Source organism: Serinus canaria, chromosome 2 (genome assembly GCF_022539315.1).
Source record: "Serinus canaria isolate serCan28SL12 chromosome 2, serCan2020, whole genome shotgun sequence".
Classification (NCBI taxonomy): Eukaryota; Metazoa; Chordata; class Aves; order Passeriformes; family Fringillidae; genus Serinus; species Serinus canaria.
In genome coordinates, this window is record NC_066315.1 from 85,255,832 (window position 1) to 85,272,600 (window position 16,769).

General features: G+C 38.3%; 1 protein-coding gene across 6 annotated transcripts in view; it reads left to right on the forward strand.

Annotated features, from left to right (window-relative positions):
• Positions 1-16,769, forward strand: part of FHOD3 (formin homology 2 domain containing 3) — a 377,077-nt gene that overhangs the window by 176,557 nt on the left and 183,751 nt on the right. For all 6 annotated transcript variants that reach the window (XM_050970942.1, XM_030230647.2, XM_050970943.1 and 3 more), the window contains exon 5: positions 10,617-10,722. In XM_050970942.1, coding sequence (XP_050826899.1) covers positions 10,617-10,722 — 106 coding nt within the window. The remainder of the gene's footprint in view (positions 1-10,616; positions 10,723-16,769) is intronic.

A 16,769-nucleotide genomic window follows, 5' to 3' on the forward strand; every position in this document is an offset into this window, starting at 1 on the left:
CAATATAAAGCTGGCATGCTTTAAAACCTATAGGCAAGTATTCCTTGTAGTTAGCATATTTCAAATCATGCTGATTCCATCATTTCAAAATAGGAAATAACTGGATAAGAATATGATGCTGTAAGAAAAATAACAAAGCTGTAAAGCACATTTCAAGTCTGTTAAAATTGATAACATTGTAGAAATCATCTTATTAAAATATTGGAAAATATTTTTAATCAATATCAGTCAATGCATTAGGTTTTCTGATAAGCAGACCTCAAGTGTATATTTTAAAAAGTCTTCAGGAAAAAAAAGACAGTTGATTGTTTTGCCTGCAAGTGTCATTTGACAGGGGCAGGGACAGGAGATCTCCCATTAGTTTTCTTAAGGAGCCTAGATTCCCATTTTGTGTTGTGATCAGACTATCAAGGGACACAGTTACAAAATAATCTTACAGAATTTTCATCTGTTGTTGAGAAATTCATTAATCATTGAACAATTGAGCTTTGTGTTAAAATATGTCACAAAGAACAGCTATGTGGGGGCCCTGGAAACATTAACTAGAAGGTGTTTGGAAGACACAATCTTATCAGTGAGTGAAATCAAATGTCACACACTTCAGCTGCTAAGGAGTCATCAATCATCCTTAGGAGTGCAGAAGGAGTATTCTGTGTTTGCCTCATTGATCTCAAGGAAGGGGCTGCTCCTTCCCCTCCTGCAAGCATGACTGATGACTCCTTAGGGTTTGAAGCTGTGTGACACTTGATTTAGGGGCTGCTGTCATCACTTGTGAGGAGGCTGCCTGCCACCTCTCCCCTTTAAGAGCCTCTTGGAAGGGTTCTAGTTTAAGTCATGAAATAGAGAAACCTTCATTTCCTTCACAAATCAAATTCACCAGAGTTCTATGTAGCAGTTTACAGATCTGTTTAATCCTATTTTAAAAAGGAGATGTCTCATTACTGTTTAGAGATTATAAATAAAATAGATATGGCACATTAAATGTCAAAATGAGTTTCTCAGTTTCATTAGCAAGTAGAGTGCCTTCTTCATGTCTAGACAATGTTACAGGCCAAGATCTAAACAGTGCTTAATGAGAGTAAATGGTGTGAACTGCTTGCACCATAAAGATAGCCTAAAACTTGGGAACCTGCCAGTATTCCTTCTCTAATCACTGTGAATGTTTGAATTGTAACAGAAGATGTTGTTCAGTATGATGCCCCTGTCTTCTTTAGCTTCCTCAGGTGTGTAATACAATGCCTGGATGTTGCTTGGTCTGGTTGCTTATCTGCCATGAAGAATATACCTGGTAGGCTCTGCTCTAGATGACTTTTCTAGGAATTTTTAATTCTGCTATTAACTGGGAGGACAGACACACAGTGTGTTGATGTATCTGCTGTCTACGAAAAGTGAAAAAAAAAGAAATTCTGTCCCCATCAAGTCAGTGGCATAAAATGTCTTTAGTCTCACTTCTATTTTTATCTGGTGGTCGAGTGTATATAGGGAGAGAGACTGTGGTAAACAGAGATGGTACAGCAGGACTTCTTTTTGTTCATTTCCCACTAAATGCCATTATAAGGGGGAGGCAACCAAAGATTTTCTGCCTAGTAATTGAATAGTTTAATGTGAGACTGAGGTGTGACTTTATTTTGCTTGCTTGCTTCTTGCACTCACAGGAGAAAAAAAAAAAAAACTTATATGGGGTAAAAAGATCTTCTAATTATCTGGGCCTTATTAACTGAATAAAATGAAAAATTGAAAGCAGAAAGGTGCTTACAAATTGTTCAACATGGTAAATAGGAGCACAGTTTCTTTTCTGTGTTCTTTCTTTCAGCCTGTTGTAAGAATTGTAGCAGAGTTCACTTCCCTCTCAGTTTATTGTTCTGCACAACCCAAAAAAGGCAGCCCAACATTTGCAGTAGTAGAACCTTGTGGTAACTCTGGGACTTTTCTCAGGTGAACATGGCATTCATCCCAGGTACAAAGTTAAGTTCAGTGGCAGCACTAGAAGTAAACATTATCTCATCACAGGAAGATGGCTTTCCTACCCTCATCTGTTGCAGAAATCAGGCAGGTTATGTAAAATAGTGAAGTTAAAGCCACAGAAAAGGAAAGCACCATGCTCAGAGTAAAGTGGAAATAATACTTTTTTTGAAGAAGATAGTGGTGAAGATGAGACAGGATCACAATAATTCAATCTTGGTAATTTAAGAAAGCAAACTTAAAGAACATAAGTGACATGGGAGCAACTTTGTTGTGCAGGCTAAGGACCCTTTCCGCTCTAAATTTTGTCTTTATTTAACTTAACACAACAGTAAATTTTTGAGGTTTTCAGTTACATCCACTGAAGGACTCTTTACTTTTGTCTTAGTTGTGCAAATCAATATTTCCTTCTCTACATGTTAGGTGCCAATATGTGGGTTTTACTGACTTGTTATCTATCATTAAAATGTAAACATAAAAGACTTTTGGCTGATTTTTCTCCTTGGTCTAACCTAAATTTCACCTCTTTCAGTTTGTACCTGTTACTCCTTGTTCTGTCACTGCAGTTCCTGATGAAGAATCCCTCTCTGACTTCCCTGTAGGCTCTCTTCAGATACTGGGAGGTTGCTATGAAGTCTCCATGCAACCTTCTCTTCTCCAGGCTGACCAGCCCCAACTCTCTTGGTCTGGTTTTGTAGGAACAGTGCTCCAGTCCTCTAATCCACTTTGTGGCCATCCTCTGGACTTGCTCCAACAGTTCCATGTTCTTCTTATGTTGGGGACACCAGAACTGTGTACAGCAGTCCAGGTGGGGTCTCACCAGAGCAGAGCAGAGGGGCGGAATCCCCTCCCGCACCCTGCTGGCCGCGGTGTTTTGGATGCAGCCCAGGATACAGCTGGCTTTCTGGGCTGGCTCATGTTGAGTTTTTCATCAACCCAAGTATCCCCCGCATTTTCCCTCACAAGTTTTCTCCACAGGGCTGCTATCAATTGCTTCTCTGCTCCACCTGTAAATGTGTCTGCAATTGCCATTACCCAGGTCGCTTTGTTGAACTCCATAAGGTTTGCATTGGCCTACCCCTCAATCCTGTCAAGGTTCCTCTGGATGGCATCCCTTCCTTCCAACAACAGAACTGGGGATAAATTTTCATTGTTGTTGTCACCAGAAGCCATTGCAGGCTGGCTAAGTATATTGCCTCACTGAAAGTAGGGGGGATGGTAATTTCCATGCAGGCTGTTGTAAAATGTTGCTCCATGTAAATAGATGAAAGAATAGGAAAAAAGGGAACAATGTAAAAATACCGATGTCTTTGTGTCATGTTATGGCCATGCTTCTACACAGATGTATATTAAATGAGTTGGGAAGGTGTAATGACTGATGAACAGAGGAAAATGAGGAGTGGAGCCACAGCATGGAGGAGTGTAGGGAAAAGTTTGGAGGGAAGAGGAATGAAAGCTTGGCAAAGCTGGTAAGGTCTGTAAAGTGGGTGAAGTACATTTGCCATCAACAAGTACAGCAATGGGAAGGAGCTTCCACTGAGATACAAACCAGCTGCTTGGTCCTTGAAGACCCTTTACCATTCAAATGCTTCTACCTCATTTATTTCTAGCAGCTGAGCAGTTTTGGGGCATCCCAGTCCAGGGGAATCTTGTTCTCAAGGAGCTGTTCTTCTAGGTGTGCTGGTGGGAATTTGACTGAAGAAAGACAGCAAGTGAACCTGCCAAGCCCCTATCTTGGGGTAGTTTCTGGGTTACCAAGTATCAGAGAGTGGAAATACATGTCTAAGAGAAATAGACTCTGTCACAGCAGATGACTCGCAGAGAGCTGAGGTTTCATATTTAGTACGAGGCTTGCCTCTTTAACCACTGGCTCATCTAGTCCGTAAGGAGAATTATTTTGTAGCTTCGTAAATAATTGAGGTTGAAATGGGAACACAGTCTTGAGAGACTCGTAGGACTTCAGTTTATGTATGGATGTGTGTAGCTATAGTATGGATGTGTGTGTATATGTGCGTGTGTGTATGTTTTTGGAATTATTTCTTTCTAGATTTGTTTGCAATAGATGACTTGGCTTTTAAAATGGACTGAAATAAACAGTGACAATTGAATTAGATAATATCAGGCACTTCTGGATTGGCAATCTAGTATTTTAATTATATCAATAATTTTGGATTCCAAAGGACAGAACTACAGTTTGAAGTGTGGGAAAGCAGCTATAAATTATATCTTGGCAATCTGTGCTCCTTCAATCACTTCCTGACTATGTTTACTCAGTTTCAAGCCAGAGTGAGTTTTTCTAATGGCAAACATTGCAAGCCAATCTTGATCTTCAAAATGCAACCTGTCACTTAGCCAATAAAAAAGCAGGACCATGAAAATGCTTTGGGATTTCTGTTTCTAATAGAGCACGACATAACTTTTATTACTACATCATTTTAGTCTTGTCAATGGGAGTAATTATCTTGTTGGTAACTTCAGCAGATGTGATGCATACTGAAGGCAGGTAGCAATAGTTAAAAACATTTTGGAGGCTTAGTTGTGATATATTTCTAATGTAGTTGCTGAGGTTGCACAGATTGGCAGCTGAAAGGGCAGCTGAGAGGAATTGCATGTTAATTTTCTGTTGCTGCTGGGATGGGGAATTGTATGTGTCTTTGAAATTGTACAGGGAGCCTGTGGATATGACGGCTCTCAGGTCATGGAAGTGTGTTCTGATCTGTGCTGCCACATGGCTACTGCTGCCCAGGGCACTCAAATTAGGAGCAAAGTATGGGGTTGGTTTAGGATTTTTTTTTTTTTTTTTTTTTTTTGTATGTGAGGGTCTTCCAGATCCAGAGGAATGCTTATGAAAAAAGATTTGTTTCCATCCTCCTTGTGCTATTAAGTATGGGAAGGGAAGAACAAGTACCTACTCATTGTTGATGCTATTGCTAATAGAAATCTGGATTTTATCATTCTGCCTTTATGCACTCAGTAACAGAGAAAGATTTTGAAGTATATTAGGCAATATTCCTTTATTTTACTTTCTTGTGGCGGAGTGCCAGATACATTGTCATTTGAGATTTATGCCAGTGAAAGCCTGCAGCCGTGCATGGTTTGCTCTTTGACCTGCCTCCTCCTTCCTCCCTTTTCTCACCAGTCAGCTGCTGTCCCTCTGCCACTAATTTACATCCCCAATGAATGAAGCTTAATCCCTAAACCTTAATCCTCCTAAAACCGGCTGAACTTTGTGATCCTATCTTGACTTTGTGGGAGATTAAAAATAAAAAAGAGGGGGGGAGGTGAGGGCTGTTTGAAAAAGTGTGCTTTAACTTCTAAAGAGTGCAGCCATCTTTTATGCTTTTCAGAGGGCTAAAATGCGCTGGCATTTTATTGATCAATGTTTTTTCCTTGTTATTTTATTTTTTTCACATTGAGCTTAATCATTTGGGGTTTCTGTTTCAGTTCTGTTTCCTTGCTGTGCAGTGTGAACTCTTGGCAGGCAAATCTGAAGAAGAGAGCTTTCCAAGGAGACCTTGTTCTGACATAATAATGTGGACTAGGGACAGTGCATTCTGCCATGATACTGTTTCATAGATGAACATAGCAATGAATCAAAATTTCACTAGCTCTCCCTTTTGAAAAGTAGGGATGTTTACTTCAGGAGCCAGGCCAGGTAGTATCTGAATGAGCTGTGCCCTTTCTGCTCATAGAATTCTGTATTGCTATGCTGCCAGCATCTTGTCCTGAAAGATTTCAGGAAGCAGAGGAGGTTGCTCCTCCTCTTTTAGTTGGTATATATTTCTTCTGATATGCACGGTGCCCAGTGAATTGGCAATATTCATCTTACCTTTTGCCTAGGCGAATTATCACAGTGTTAGAAGTGAATGCAGTATATCTTTGTGAAGCTACAAATTTTCGTCTACAGACAAAACCAGAGCTGACCTGATAATCAGGGTTTAAATCTCTCTTAATAGGGATGTTGCAGAGTGACAGAGCAGAGAGGGAAGCTCTTCCTCTAGCAGACAGTGAAATGCATCAATCACTGGAGCTGGTTTGAATGCAATCCCCTCTTGTAAACCCACAGGCAAAGCTTAGAGAGGAGATTCTCTTGTCTGTGACTGGTACTCTCTCTGCCTGTGCTGCTCTCACTTTTAGGCTTGATTGCAGCAAGTTTTGCATTTTGGAAGGTTTGGTCAGTATGGAATGTGATTGCTGGCTCTCTCAATAATGCGTCATGTGGAGAGCACAGGCTGGGGAATCTGGAAACCATGGGAAACTCATGGTTTTCCTTATTTAAAGAAATGAATATTATAAAATATGCAGTCTCTACATAACAGAAACAGGAGAGAATTGTACAAGATAGAATTAAATATGGGAATGCTTAAGCACACAGAAACAATGGGTTAGCTTATTAAAGGAAGGGGGGAGCTCAAAACATAAAAAATGAGATTCTTCTTGGTGAAAATCTTATAGACAAGCAACTTGTTTTGTTTTATGATTCCTTGGAAAGACAGTATTCTCCACAGCTGTTAGCCACGTAAGAAAGAAATACATGTGTGCATATTCAAGTGTGAATAGTCCTTACTAATCCAGTTTCCCCAAATACTTGGAATGAAGCTAGATTAAAAAAAAAAAAATCCCCTTGAGAAACTATTTTCCAAAACCTCAATTCTTATTAGGAAATGAAGCAACTTTCTTGTGGCATAAAAATAATGATTCTTTTGGGTAAAAGCTTTCAACCATATGGCCCACAGAAATATCAGGCTTCAGAAAAACTTATCTTAAACAGTACATAATCCATTTATCTTTGCACGTGGAAGCTGCACACCAAATAAAACATGTTCTTACAAAGTGCCATTCCTTAGAAAAACAATCTTCAGGTAAGACCCTGCAAAACTGCATTTTAAAATATATCAAATAGTACATATGTGTGGGAAGGAAGACACTGTCCCCCACTACTTTTACCAGAGGCATAGGAGCCCATGGTACAGACTGCTTGATCACAGGGTTTGTGGGGTCTATTTAGTTGCTAGGCTAAGTTATGGAGGTGAAAAAGTCTGTGTGTTTTGTCAACCACATAAGGAAGTTTTAAAGTCACCACTTTGAGTATATTTAATGTCTTTTCTGTTATACATTGGATGAAAATAGACTTCTATTGCACAGACATACATTATCTTCTTTGAGAAGCCTAAAAAAGGAAGAGTTATGATCTAATTGAAGTTGGTGAATAAATTAGCAAAATATAATTATCTGATGAGGCCAATAGTACCTTTTCATAAAGACTTTTAAGTAGCTAGCCTTTGTGTCACTGCACAGTCTTTAGGGTTGCAGGAGCTTAGCAGTAAGCTTAGAGAGCTTTGCCTGTTTTGCTGCTTTTCTCATCAGTGTCTTAATGCCTGCTGATTAGGGGCTCATAAATCTTTGCAATATTAGCTGAGGAGTCCATTTCCATAGCAAATGGCAACGTTTCCCTGCCTCCCTCTAGCTGCTATCACACACGTGTGGCATGTACTTGTAGGTATCATTGTCACGCTCATGCTATATATTCTGAACAATGCATGCTCTCTTCCTGGTAACCTGAACCTCTTAACCATTGCTAGAGAGTAGCCTTTACTCTTGAGGTCACCTAACTTGGCAAGTCAGTGAGTTAATGGGTCTGAAAAGATTATCCTAGACCAAAATTGATGTAAACATTCTCCTTTCAATGTAGAACGTATGGGCTTGCATGCCTTTCATCTTTCACTGCACATTCCAGATGTTTGCTTCTTTCCTCTCATCGTTTATACATGATGGGATAGATAATGTACTGAGTTGAGATTTATGTCTAAGGCATGATGTGTTTGTACTCTACTTCATTACACCTTTTTTTTCCCTTTTATTTGGGAAAGGAGAAGTACCTTAAAAGCCTTTTTTTAAATTCAGGTTTGATTTGTTTATTCAGTGCTTTCCAAAAGCAGTCTGGTTGGAGTTCCTCATCCCCTCTATTTCCTCTGCTGTTCCCCTGCAATATATCTCCTTGCAATCGAGGGTGACTCTATGACTTGGTGGCTTGGAAAAAGTTCCAGAAGACAGACCTCAAAATTAGCTTTGAAAAGATCCATATTAAAAAAAGAAATAATTAAATAACTAACCAGACAAATAAATAAATACCATCAACATAAACCCTGACTTATTTTGACAATCAGTTTTTCCCCAGGTGATGCACTAATATGTATTCAGTATTTAAGATTATGGGAAAACATTTTAAAGTTACAGTGGGTGTTTCAGTGTTGATCTTTCACTGAATGTCAGCAGCCCTTAATTGCTAAATGCTATTAAAATTTTTATTTTGATTTTGGGTTCAATCTGGAAGACTCTCAAGGCTGAGCTACTGTCAACTTCTCTGCTATATGGACTTTTTTTTTTTTTTTTCATCCAAATGTAATTTATTTTTCCCAAACAGGCATTTTAGGTCTATTAATAAAAGTCAAAATCTGCCACAAACCACAGTTATTCCTACTTTTTCCTGTTTTTCCAATGTTCTTTATTTTACTATGTGTCAATCCAGAATAGATTCCCTTTTTCCTCAGTTCAAGGACTATGCAAACACACTTGATGCAAAATGAAGATGTATGCTCAAGTATCAAGAAAAGACATTTTAAGAAAAAGGAAATGTTTTTGAACTAGGATAACATTATCCAGAAAAAAATATGATTATTTCACTCAGTAATTAGATTTGTTATATATGTTGTTTCTCTTAAATTAGGCAACTTGTTACCATGACACATAGCCTTAGGTTACCTGAAACCTTAATACACTTTACATTAAGGTTAGTCAGGAGATTGCACAGATATGTTTCCTCTCTTAAGTTTTGAGAGAAATTGGATTCACAATTCTTTTAGAAGAAGAAATTATTCAGGTACTTTGAGTTAAAAACACTGTCTAACATGTGAGGGAGCACTCACCTGGTGGTGAAAATGAATAGAGAAAATTTGTCTTCATAAAATTGTGGGATTGCATCTGTAGTGCCTTGGTCTGACATGTGAGTTTGTAAATTTCTCAGCTTTCCAGAAAATACTAGTAAGGCTTCTATCTAGCTACTGGAAAAAAAAAAAAAAAAAAACAAAAAAAAACAAAAAAAACTTCTAAAAGATAAAACATTGAGACTAAAAAAATAAGAAGAATTTTTAGCTCAAGGATGCATATGCAGGGATGAATTTTATCTTATGTATTTTGGGCTTTTACAATATCCTTTTACCCAGATGTGAGATATGATTGCATGCTTACACTTTGTATACTTTCATACTTTATTTAAAGGATAAATCACCTTTATCATGTGATAAATTTGTGTATCTGTACATGACTGTATAATATTTTTCAAATTGTTTTAACAAGTTTGACAAGCTAAAACATGAAATGTATTTTTTTTCACATAATTTCTAAACTTCTCACAAACTGATAGATCACTTTCCAGTTATTAATATCCCCTTTGGTCAGACTTTAGGAATTATGTAAATTATCTCTGGTGAAAGAAGGAAATTCATAGTAAATAAACCACCCCAGCTGAAAGAAACTTGCAGTAAGTGAAATGTCTCACTAAAAGGGGCTTGATCATTTGATTTCTCTTGGCAGTTTGGTAAGCGTTTGCCATGAATTCAGAAATCACTCTCAAAAATTTACTGTACAGATCTTGGGTTCTTGGAGCTGCATTATTGGAAAGCTGGAATTTATGTCTGTTACACTGTTGTGTATGAAAGCATAAATTAAGATCATTTAAAAGAAGGCAGTCAGCAACTGGGATTGTCTGCAGAGCAATTCTCTCCCATTAATACCTTTAATTGGTCTTGTGCCTAATTTGCATGGCTAATTCATTAAGGGCTGTTTAATCCAGCTCTTAGTAGCTTCTTACTTGTCTGCATGAGCCTTCTGTAAGAACAGACAAGCTTTAGATGCAGGGCTCGTTAGTCCCTTGGCACAGTAGTTATGCATGTAAGGCCCAGGAAACCCCTCCACTCCCTGGTGTCACCGTGGGATCATTCTGCTACCCTGAGGAAAAAAGTGATGATGAAAAAAATAGTGAGCCACTTTAGCAAGCATAAACTTCTGTGAAATTTTCTCTTGTATTTGCTGTTTTCCTTCACAGTGTAGGCATATTGTCTGCTAATGCTCTTATCTTTAACACTTTACTTTCCCATTCTAAATATAATGAATTAATATTATGTTAAAGTAAGATATGTAATATTACACTGCAATAAAACCAGTTTTAAAGTTTTGCTGTACACTGGAAACTGGAATTATGCTAAGGAATAGAGATGGTGTTCTCTTGTTGATCCTGACACATTCGGGCTTTAAGGATATTTGTTTATGTGGTATGACGAGGAATTTAGTATTGTGGAAAATGTCTGCAAGCCTTCAATGAAAAAAAAAGTCATATTTTGCAGATTTTAATTTTCTGTAGTTGACCAAAAGGTTAAGCATGTTTTTTCTTGCTTTGCACTGATGTATTTCATTCTGATTTTAAAACTCAAAATTCTGCTTTTGGTCCTCTGTAAAACAACTTTCATATCAACTTGCTTACAACATGTGAAACATAAAATCAGTGTTGCAAGCATGCATTTGTTTTTTACATTATGATATAACCTTTTTCCTTGTCTTTCAAAAATCTAACTCAGCTTTTCCTTCTCCTGTGACAGGATGACAAGGACTTGGTTCATGAGTTTGTTGTTGCTGAAGGCCTGACATGCCTAATCAAAGTGGGAGCAGAAGCCGACCAGAATTATCAGAACTACATCCTGAGAGGTAAAAGAAATGCATCCAAAAGTTGTTTTCTTTGCTTAGAAGCTCTCACAGGTCTGCAGCAACTTGCTATGTAAAGTGTCTTTGAACTTGCTTCTAAGTTTGGTCCCGATTCTTTCATGTTATGCAAGAAACTTTTCATAAGGGAAGATTAATACTCACCGCTGACCAGAATGAATTGGAATATTTGGAATCATTATATTCTCCCCATTGCTCACCTTTTCTTGTAGAGTACTCTGCAAATCTCTAATTCTAAGAAAGAAAAGGCATTCTAAAGTCTTCACTGGATAGCTGTGTCAGAGGGCACAGAACAAAGTAACTTCTTGGAGTGTGGTCATCTTTTACAAAGGAGCTGCTGTGAACAGCTTGGGTGCAGCAGGAATAGTTCTGAGAGCTGTGTTTCTCTCCTTTCTTGCAGTGATGGGTGGCTGTTGACTTCCCAAGCAGCACTGAGGGTTTTCTCCATGCTGCTTAGACAGTAGAAAAGTACCAGGGAAACAGAGAGGGGTAGCACCCAGCCTCCTCCATCATCCTGTTGGGAGATGTATTTTCTTATTTTCTTATTTCTTTTCTTTCCATTGTGGTGCAGCTGAATGCAGCATCATTGGTATCTCTGGATGTCATGCAGTATTTATAGAATAGACCAGAAGAAAGGCATACCTTAAGGGGTCAGTTGGTTGGAAACATTTTTAAGCTATCTGGCATTTTGGAGTTAAACAAGCAATGAGAGGTTAATGTTCTGTTCTTTGTACTTAAAAGATAACTGGCAAATGTGGGGTTTAGAGAGGGATTTGGAAAAGGTGTGCTATGTGATTAGAAAGCTGATTTCCTCTATTGTGGGCCAAATGGATGCATGTGTTTTTCGTCTAACCAGGGAACCTAGGCTGTAAGTTTGGAGAGTTTCTTCAGTATTTTGAGGGGAGAACATTCACTCTGAGGGGTCTTTGCTGCTGGATGATCTCATAGTAAATGGAGGCTGATTACTAATACATAGTTGTGGTAGATTGCTCATTTGAGTTTTCTTAGACTGACGTATATAGCTGTATTTAAAAATGTCACTTTGATGTATTTAACTGCTAAAAACCCAAACTACACATTGAGGGGCAAAAAAAAAAAAAAAACAAACCCCAAAACCCAAGAAAAATAACTAGAAGGATTTTGTACAAACCAGAAATGCTGAATTATGGAAAGCAAAGATTCAAATAATAAGTGGAGCTTCATGTGAAGACGTTGAGGATAAGACCAGGTCTGGAGGTGGAAAAGAAACAAACCAGTACTACAGGAATTATGTTCCATGTCAGTAGCTGTGCAGTCACATAAAACTACTTCAATAGAAGACAAGGACACAGAAACATGTGCAATTAGAAGTTTCTAGGAGAAAACTGGCCATAGATGATTTTGGAAAATTCAGACTGGAAGAAAAATAAAAGTGCTGTATGGGGCAGTCTGGCCCTCAGTCTAGGAGCCTTCCCATTCTCTTTCCCTTCCCAAACGCTAATGCATCCAGCATTCAAGGAGATCTAACGGTCTCTTTCTTCTCGTGGCTTTCAAGAACCTGGTTTCCATGATCTAAAATTAGAAATTTTCATGTTAATTCAATGAATGATAAAACAGAGACTTAGTGTCAGTGTCCGTGGCATCATACAAATGCAACTGCAAACTCACCTTGCATTGTTATTAACAAGTGATTACAGCTTGTTCAAAATGAATGTAACAAAACAACATTAACAATAACAAAAACTACCTATGTAGAAGTATGTTATAAAGGTAAAAACTTTATTTTAGGAAGATGCTTTTAGGGATTGGTAACTTCTGAAATCAGGTCTTTTTTTTTCCCTAAATTCACATGTGTGAAGCTGAAGTTTCTGAGTAATGTATCCTAGCATCCTTTACAATAATACAATTTTTTCTGTGTGATGTGGGCTTCATTCCAGTTTTGGTCTTGATTGTCTTTCAGGAATTTCAAAGCTTGTTACAACTCCAAAATTATGTCAGGTGGTTTGCAGTTCCAGGAGGCAACATGTACTTTCTGAAAAGGTCTGCCTGTACAATGAGATAAAGATAGATTTGGAAGTACGGTATAGCCAAACAATCTTATCCAGATATATTGAGGAGGGTGTTGAAAAGAAGCATTAAATACATCATGTAAGAGTGTTTCTGGTCTATTATTTTTGGAAGATCATAGTGACTGGTTAGGTTGTTTTGTTTTTTTTGGTGGGTGGGGGTTTTTTCCTGGTTTTTTTTGGGGTTTTTTTTTTTGTTTTTTTTTTTTTTTTTTTTTTTTTTTTTTTTTTTTTTTTTTTTTTGTTTGTTTGGGTTTTTTTGAGGCCGTTGTGTGTACCTATTGCCGTGCTGCATTTTACTAGATGCAGAGTACTGTTAAATAGGTGAATAAATTTTACTGAAGGTACATCACAGCGCAGAAGTGGGTCCTGTAAGCTCTACAATTAGTGTTAAGTAGTGGAGGATTGAGAAGTAAAATGTAGTCTTTTTTGGAGATTTTGTGCCTTCCTGCTGTGGTGTCCTTTTTCTGCAGATCCTTTTGGAGTGGAATATTCTCCTTATTTTCATTGCATTTAACCTAAATCATAAATGGATGGGATTTCTCCTAAGTTCCATATTCTGACATTTCTCCAGCACATTTGGTGTAATTCACTCTTTTCCTGTGGCAATTCTAACTCAGCTCATAGGGCTTGTGGCAGTAAGTGGCAGCCTTAGCCACAGCATTGCCTTCTTTGCTTCAAGGACTCACCTACATGAGACTGTCCATCATCTTTACTGAGCAATTTCGCAGTGTTTCATATCAACTTGTTTGCCTGCACTCATCAAGAAATAGCTTTGTACCTTGGAGGGAAAATAGGCTGGAAATAAACGTATGCTTAAGAGCTGTAGGTGCTTCAGTGAGTTCCAGGTACAAGTTGTTTCTTGAGGTTATTATTTTCCTTTTTCCAAAAGTCTGCATTGTTTCACTCTAATGTTTCCTGGTTTTGGATTTCTGCTTAGGGGTTTTGACTTGGTTCAAATCAAAGTTAGCCGCCAAAAAATGATTAAATATGAGGCATGAAAATTTTAGTTTCTTTAATGGGTAAGTGAAGAAAAGGTAAGTGTGGCTTTAACATACAATGCTGAGAAATCCAGACAGTTTATTGTTGAGTGCTAAGGAAGGACTGTTTATTTCTGCTCAGGTGCCCTGAACTAGGGCTGTTTCACTGTACATTTCCCAAAGTGTTCCCTTCTGTCAGCTTGTAACCTATAGATTGAAAGCCAACAGTAGCCAGGGCTTCTCCTGAGGGTTACTTTTTAAAAAGACTGGCTTAGGAAACAGCTTTTGATCCTCCTTGTTTAACAGTTCTTAAAACAAAATGTTTTCTCCAATGTTCCTTTTAATTATTATGGCCATTTAAATAAACCCTGTTTTGAGGGACTTCCCCCCCCACCCCGCCATGGAAACAGTTGTTTTCCTTTTGCTCTTTTTTCCCTCTTCCTTTTTTTCCACAAGGATCCTCAAGGATGAAGAACTTCACTGGATAACACTGAACTTAAATTTTTTTGTCCCAGTTACAAGATTGCAGTATGCTGGATGAGACCTAAATATTCAAAATTAGATAGGAATGGGTTAAAGGTAATGAAAATATCCATAACTGACGAGGATTAATATAAACCTTATTGTAATTTTGAAGATTCTTTGGGTATAATTTTGAGATCGTCTGTTCCTTGCACAGAATGAGAAAGCAACACATGAAATGCCATGGTAGGCTTTGTGTTTTCTGATAATTTAGCCAATGCTGTTGGGAAGGTTAGGAAAAAAAAAGCAGCTTCTGTAGACCAAGGCTTAATTCTTTTAAAGATACACTGAATAAGATGTGAGGTTCAGGGATGGCTTTGCTGGCCCTGTGATGTAAGTTCTGCCTCGTGGGGTCCTGTGCTGTCTGTCCTTCAGATCAAATGAGAAGGTTGTCAAAAGGTCATCCAGCCTTGTTTGTAGAGTCTAATTGTGTGCTTGGGCCCATATTTGGCTGCTTATGGATTCAGATCAGTATTTAGAGGTGTCCATAATTAAATGAAAGCTAGATATTGTTCTTGTGGTCTGAAAGCACTAGCCAGGTGTTGAGTCTGAGCAGGCAAAGGCCTTGACCTTGCTGCAAGGTCTAAGGAGCTAAGGCTGAGGAAAAAATTGGCCAGCAATCATAGTAGACTAGTCACATAGTGCTCATACTAGACTATGCTTGAATCAAATTCAGCTTTTGGATGCAGCTCTCTGATTTAGTTAGAGCTGTGTGCTTATATGGAGAATAAGAATTTGAGTGTCAAGCCTGGATGAGAAATGGTTTCAATTTTGTTTGGCAGTTTTGAATTTCTAGAGTTGTCTTTTGTTTGTTTTTTTTAAGAAGAAATAAAGGAAAAAAAAAGTGCTTGGAGGAGCCTAGGAGTTATGATTTGAGGTAAAATTGGTGCTTTAAGTTAACCACTCTCCTGTAAGTCCCTAAACCATTACTGTAATCTAAAATTAAAGATAATTAGAATCCTAAAAACATTTAGGTTGAAAAAGGCCCTCCATATCACTGAGTTCAACCATTAACCTAGCACTGCCTAATCCACCGTGAAACCATGACGCTAAGCATCATGTCTGCACATCCTTTAAGTATCTCCAAGGACAATATAGTCAAAACTGGGAGACTGTGCCAGCAGTCAAAACTTCAACAATTTAGACTTAATTCAATAATCTGGGTAGAACACTAGGTTGCAGTAGACCATTTTCCTGTCACAGACCCTCTGCACTTCTGATAAAGTGCTGAAGTCCCGTGTGTTTCTACAGATATTGGTGCAAGCAGAGAAGATAATGGTAATGGTCCTGGGTAAGGGATCTGACATACTCTCAGGGACACTGACATACCATTTAAGTGGATTAAAGGTTGATAAATTCATGCACAAAGTCAACAGCATCTATAGTCTGATAGAACAGCACCTTTATTATTATTATTATGCCCTACAATTTTTTCCTTATAAGTAGTAAATGTCGTTTGTTTTGGAATTGCATTTGTGCATGCGTGCTTTTATCTTCATGTAGATAGAATGAGTATATAATAATGCTCTTTTTTTTTCTTTTTTTTTCCTTTCCTTTTTTTTTTCTGAGCTTTGCAAGACTTTTTGGGGCTTCTAGGTAATTTTATGAGGGGCTTTTACCAGAAAAGTTCTATATGAGTCCTAAAATGTAAATAAAAAAGAATTGAGTGTCTTAAAACACTAAAATCACATGTGAAACAAAATTCCAAGGCAATTTTTTTACATGCTTAAATTATGAGGGATCCATTAAAACAGTTTCCTTCAGTTTTCCCGATAGCTGCAATTTGCACAGATGTGAACTGCCAGTGATGGGAAAGTTCCCAAGAGGAGCAGTGACTTCTCAGGGTAGAGCAATGAGAACTGAGAAGCCTGAAACTTTCCAGTCCCCCACTGAGGCATAAGAAGGGGGCAATACTTTGATTCTTCGCCTGTCTACCTGGTAAATGGGAGCCAACCTTTCCAAAGGGATGGGTGAAGAGAAAGAGTGTAGCTGTATCTGGGTAGTTACCCTTTTAGAAACCTCAGCTCCCTACTGCAGCAAGGGGATTCTAAATCTGTATTTTGCATGTGCTTTTAATTATACAGTACAGTGCAGCTGACAACAATAAAAAATGGAAAGAAATCACTATAAGAGCTCCTAAGTTGTAAAACAGAAAGTGACTTTGCTGTTGGAATTAGGAGATGCTGAGCTCTTTGACAGTGTGGTTGGACATGCACAGGAGCCGCCAGAGTCAGTCAGAAGCACAGGTGAATGCCCAGGCAGGGGGTCAGGTTTTCCAGATTAACAGGCAAACAGCTCCAACACTGACATGTACCAAAGCCACCAACAGTTATGCCTATTTATAAAGCCGGAGGCATGCAATCCCACCTGCATGCCAAGTTTGGAGCCAAGGGCTGTGCTGCATATTCTGGGAAATCAGATTAAATTCCTGAAACAAGTCAGTTCTGGATGGTAAAAGACCATCTGGTTACTGTCTGTCACCAGG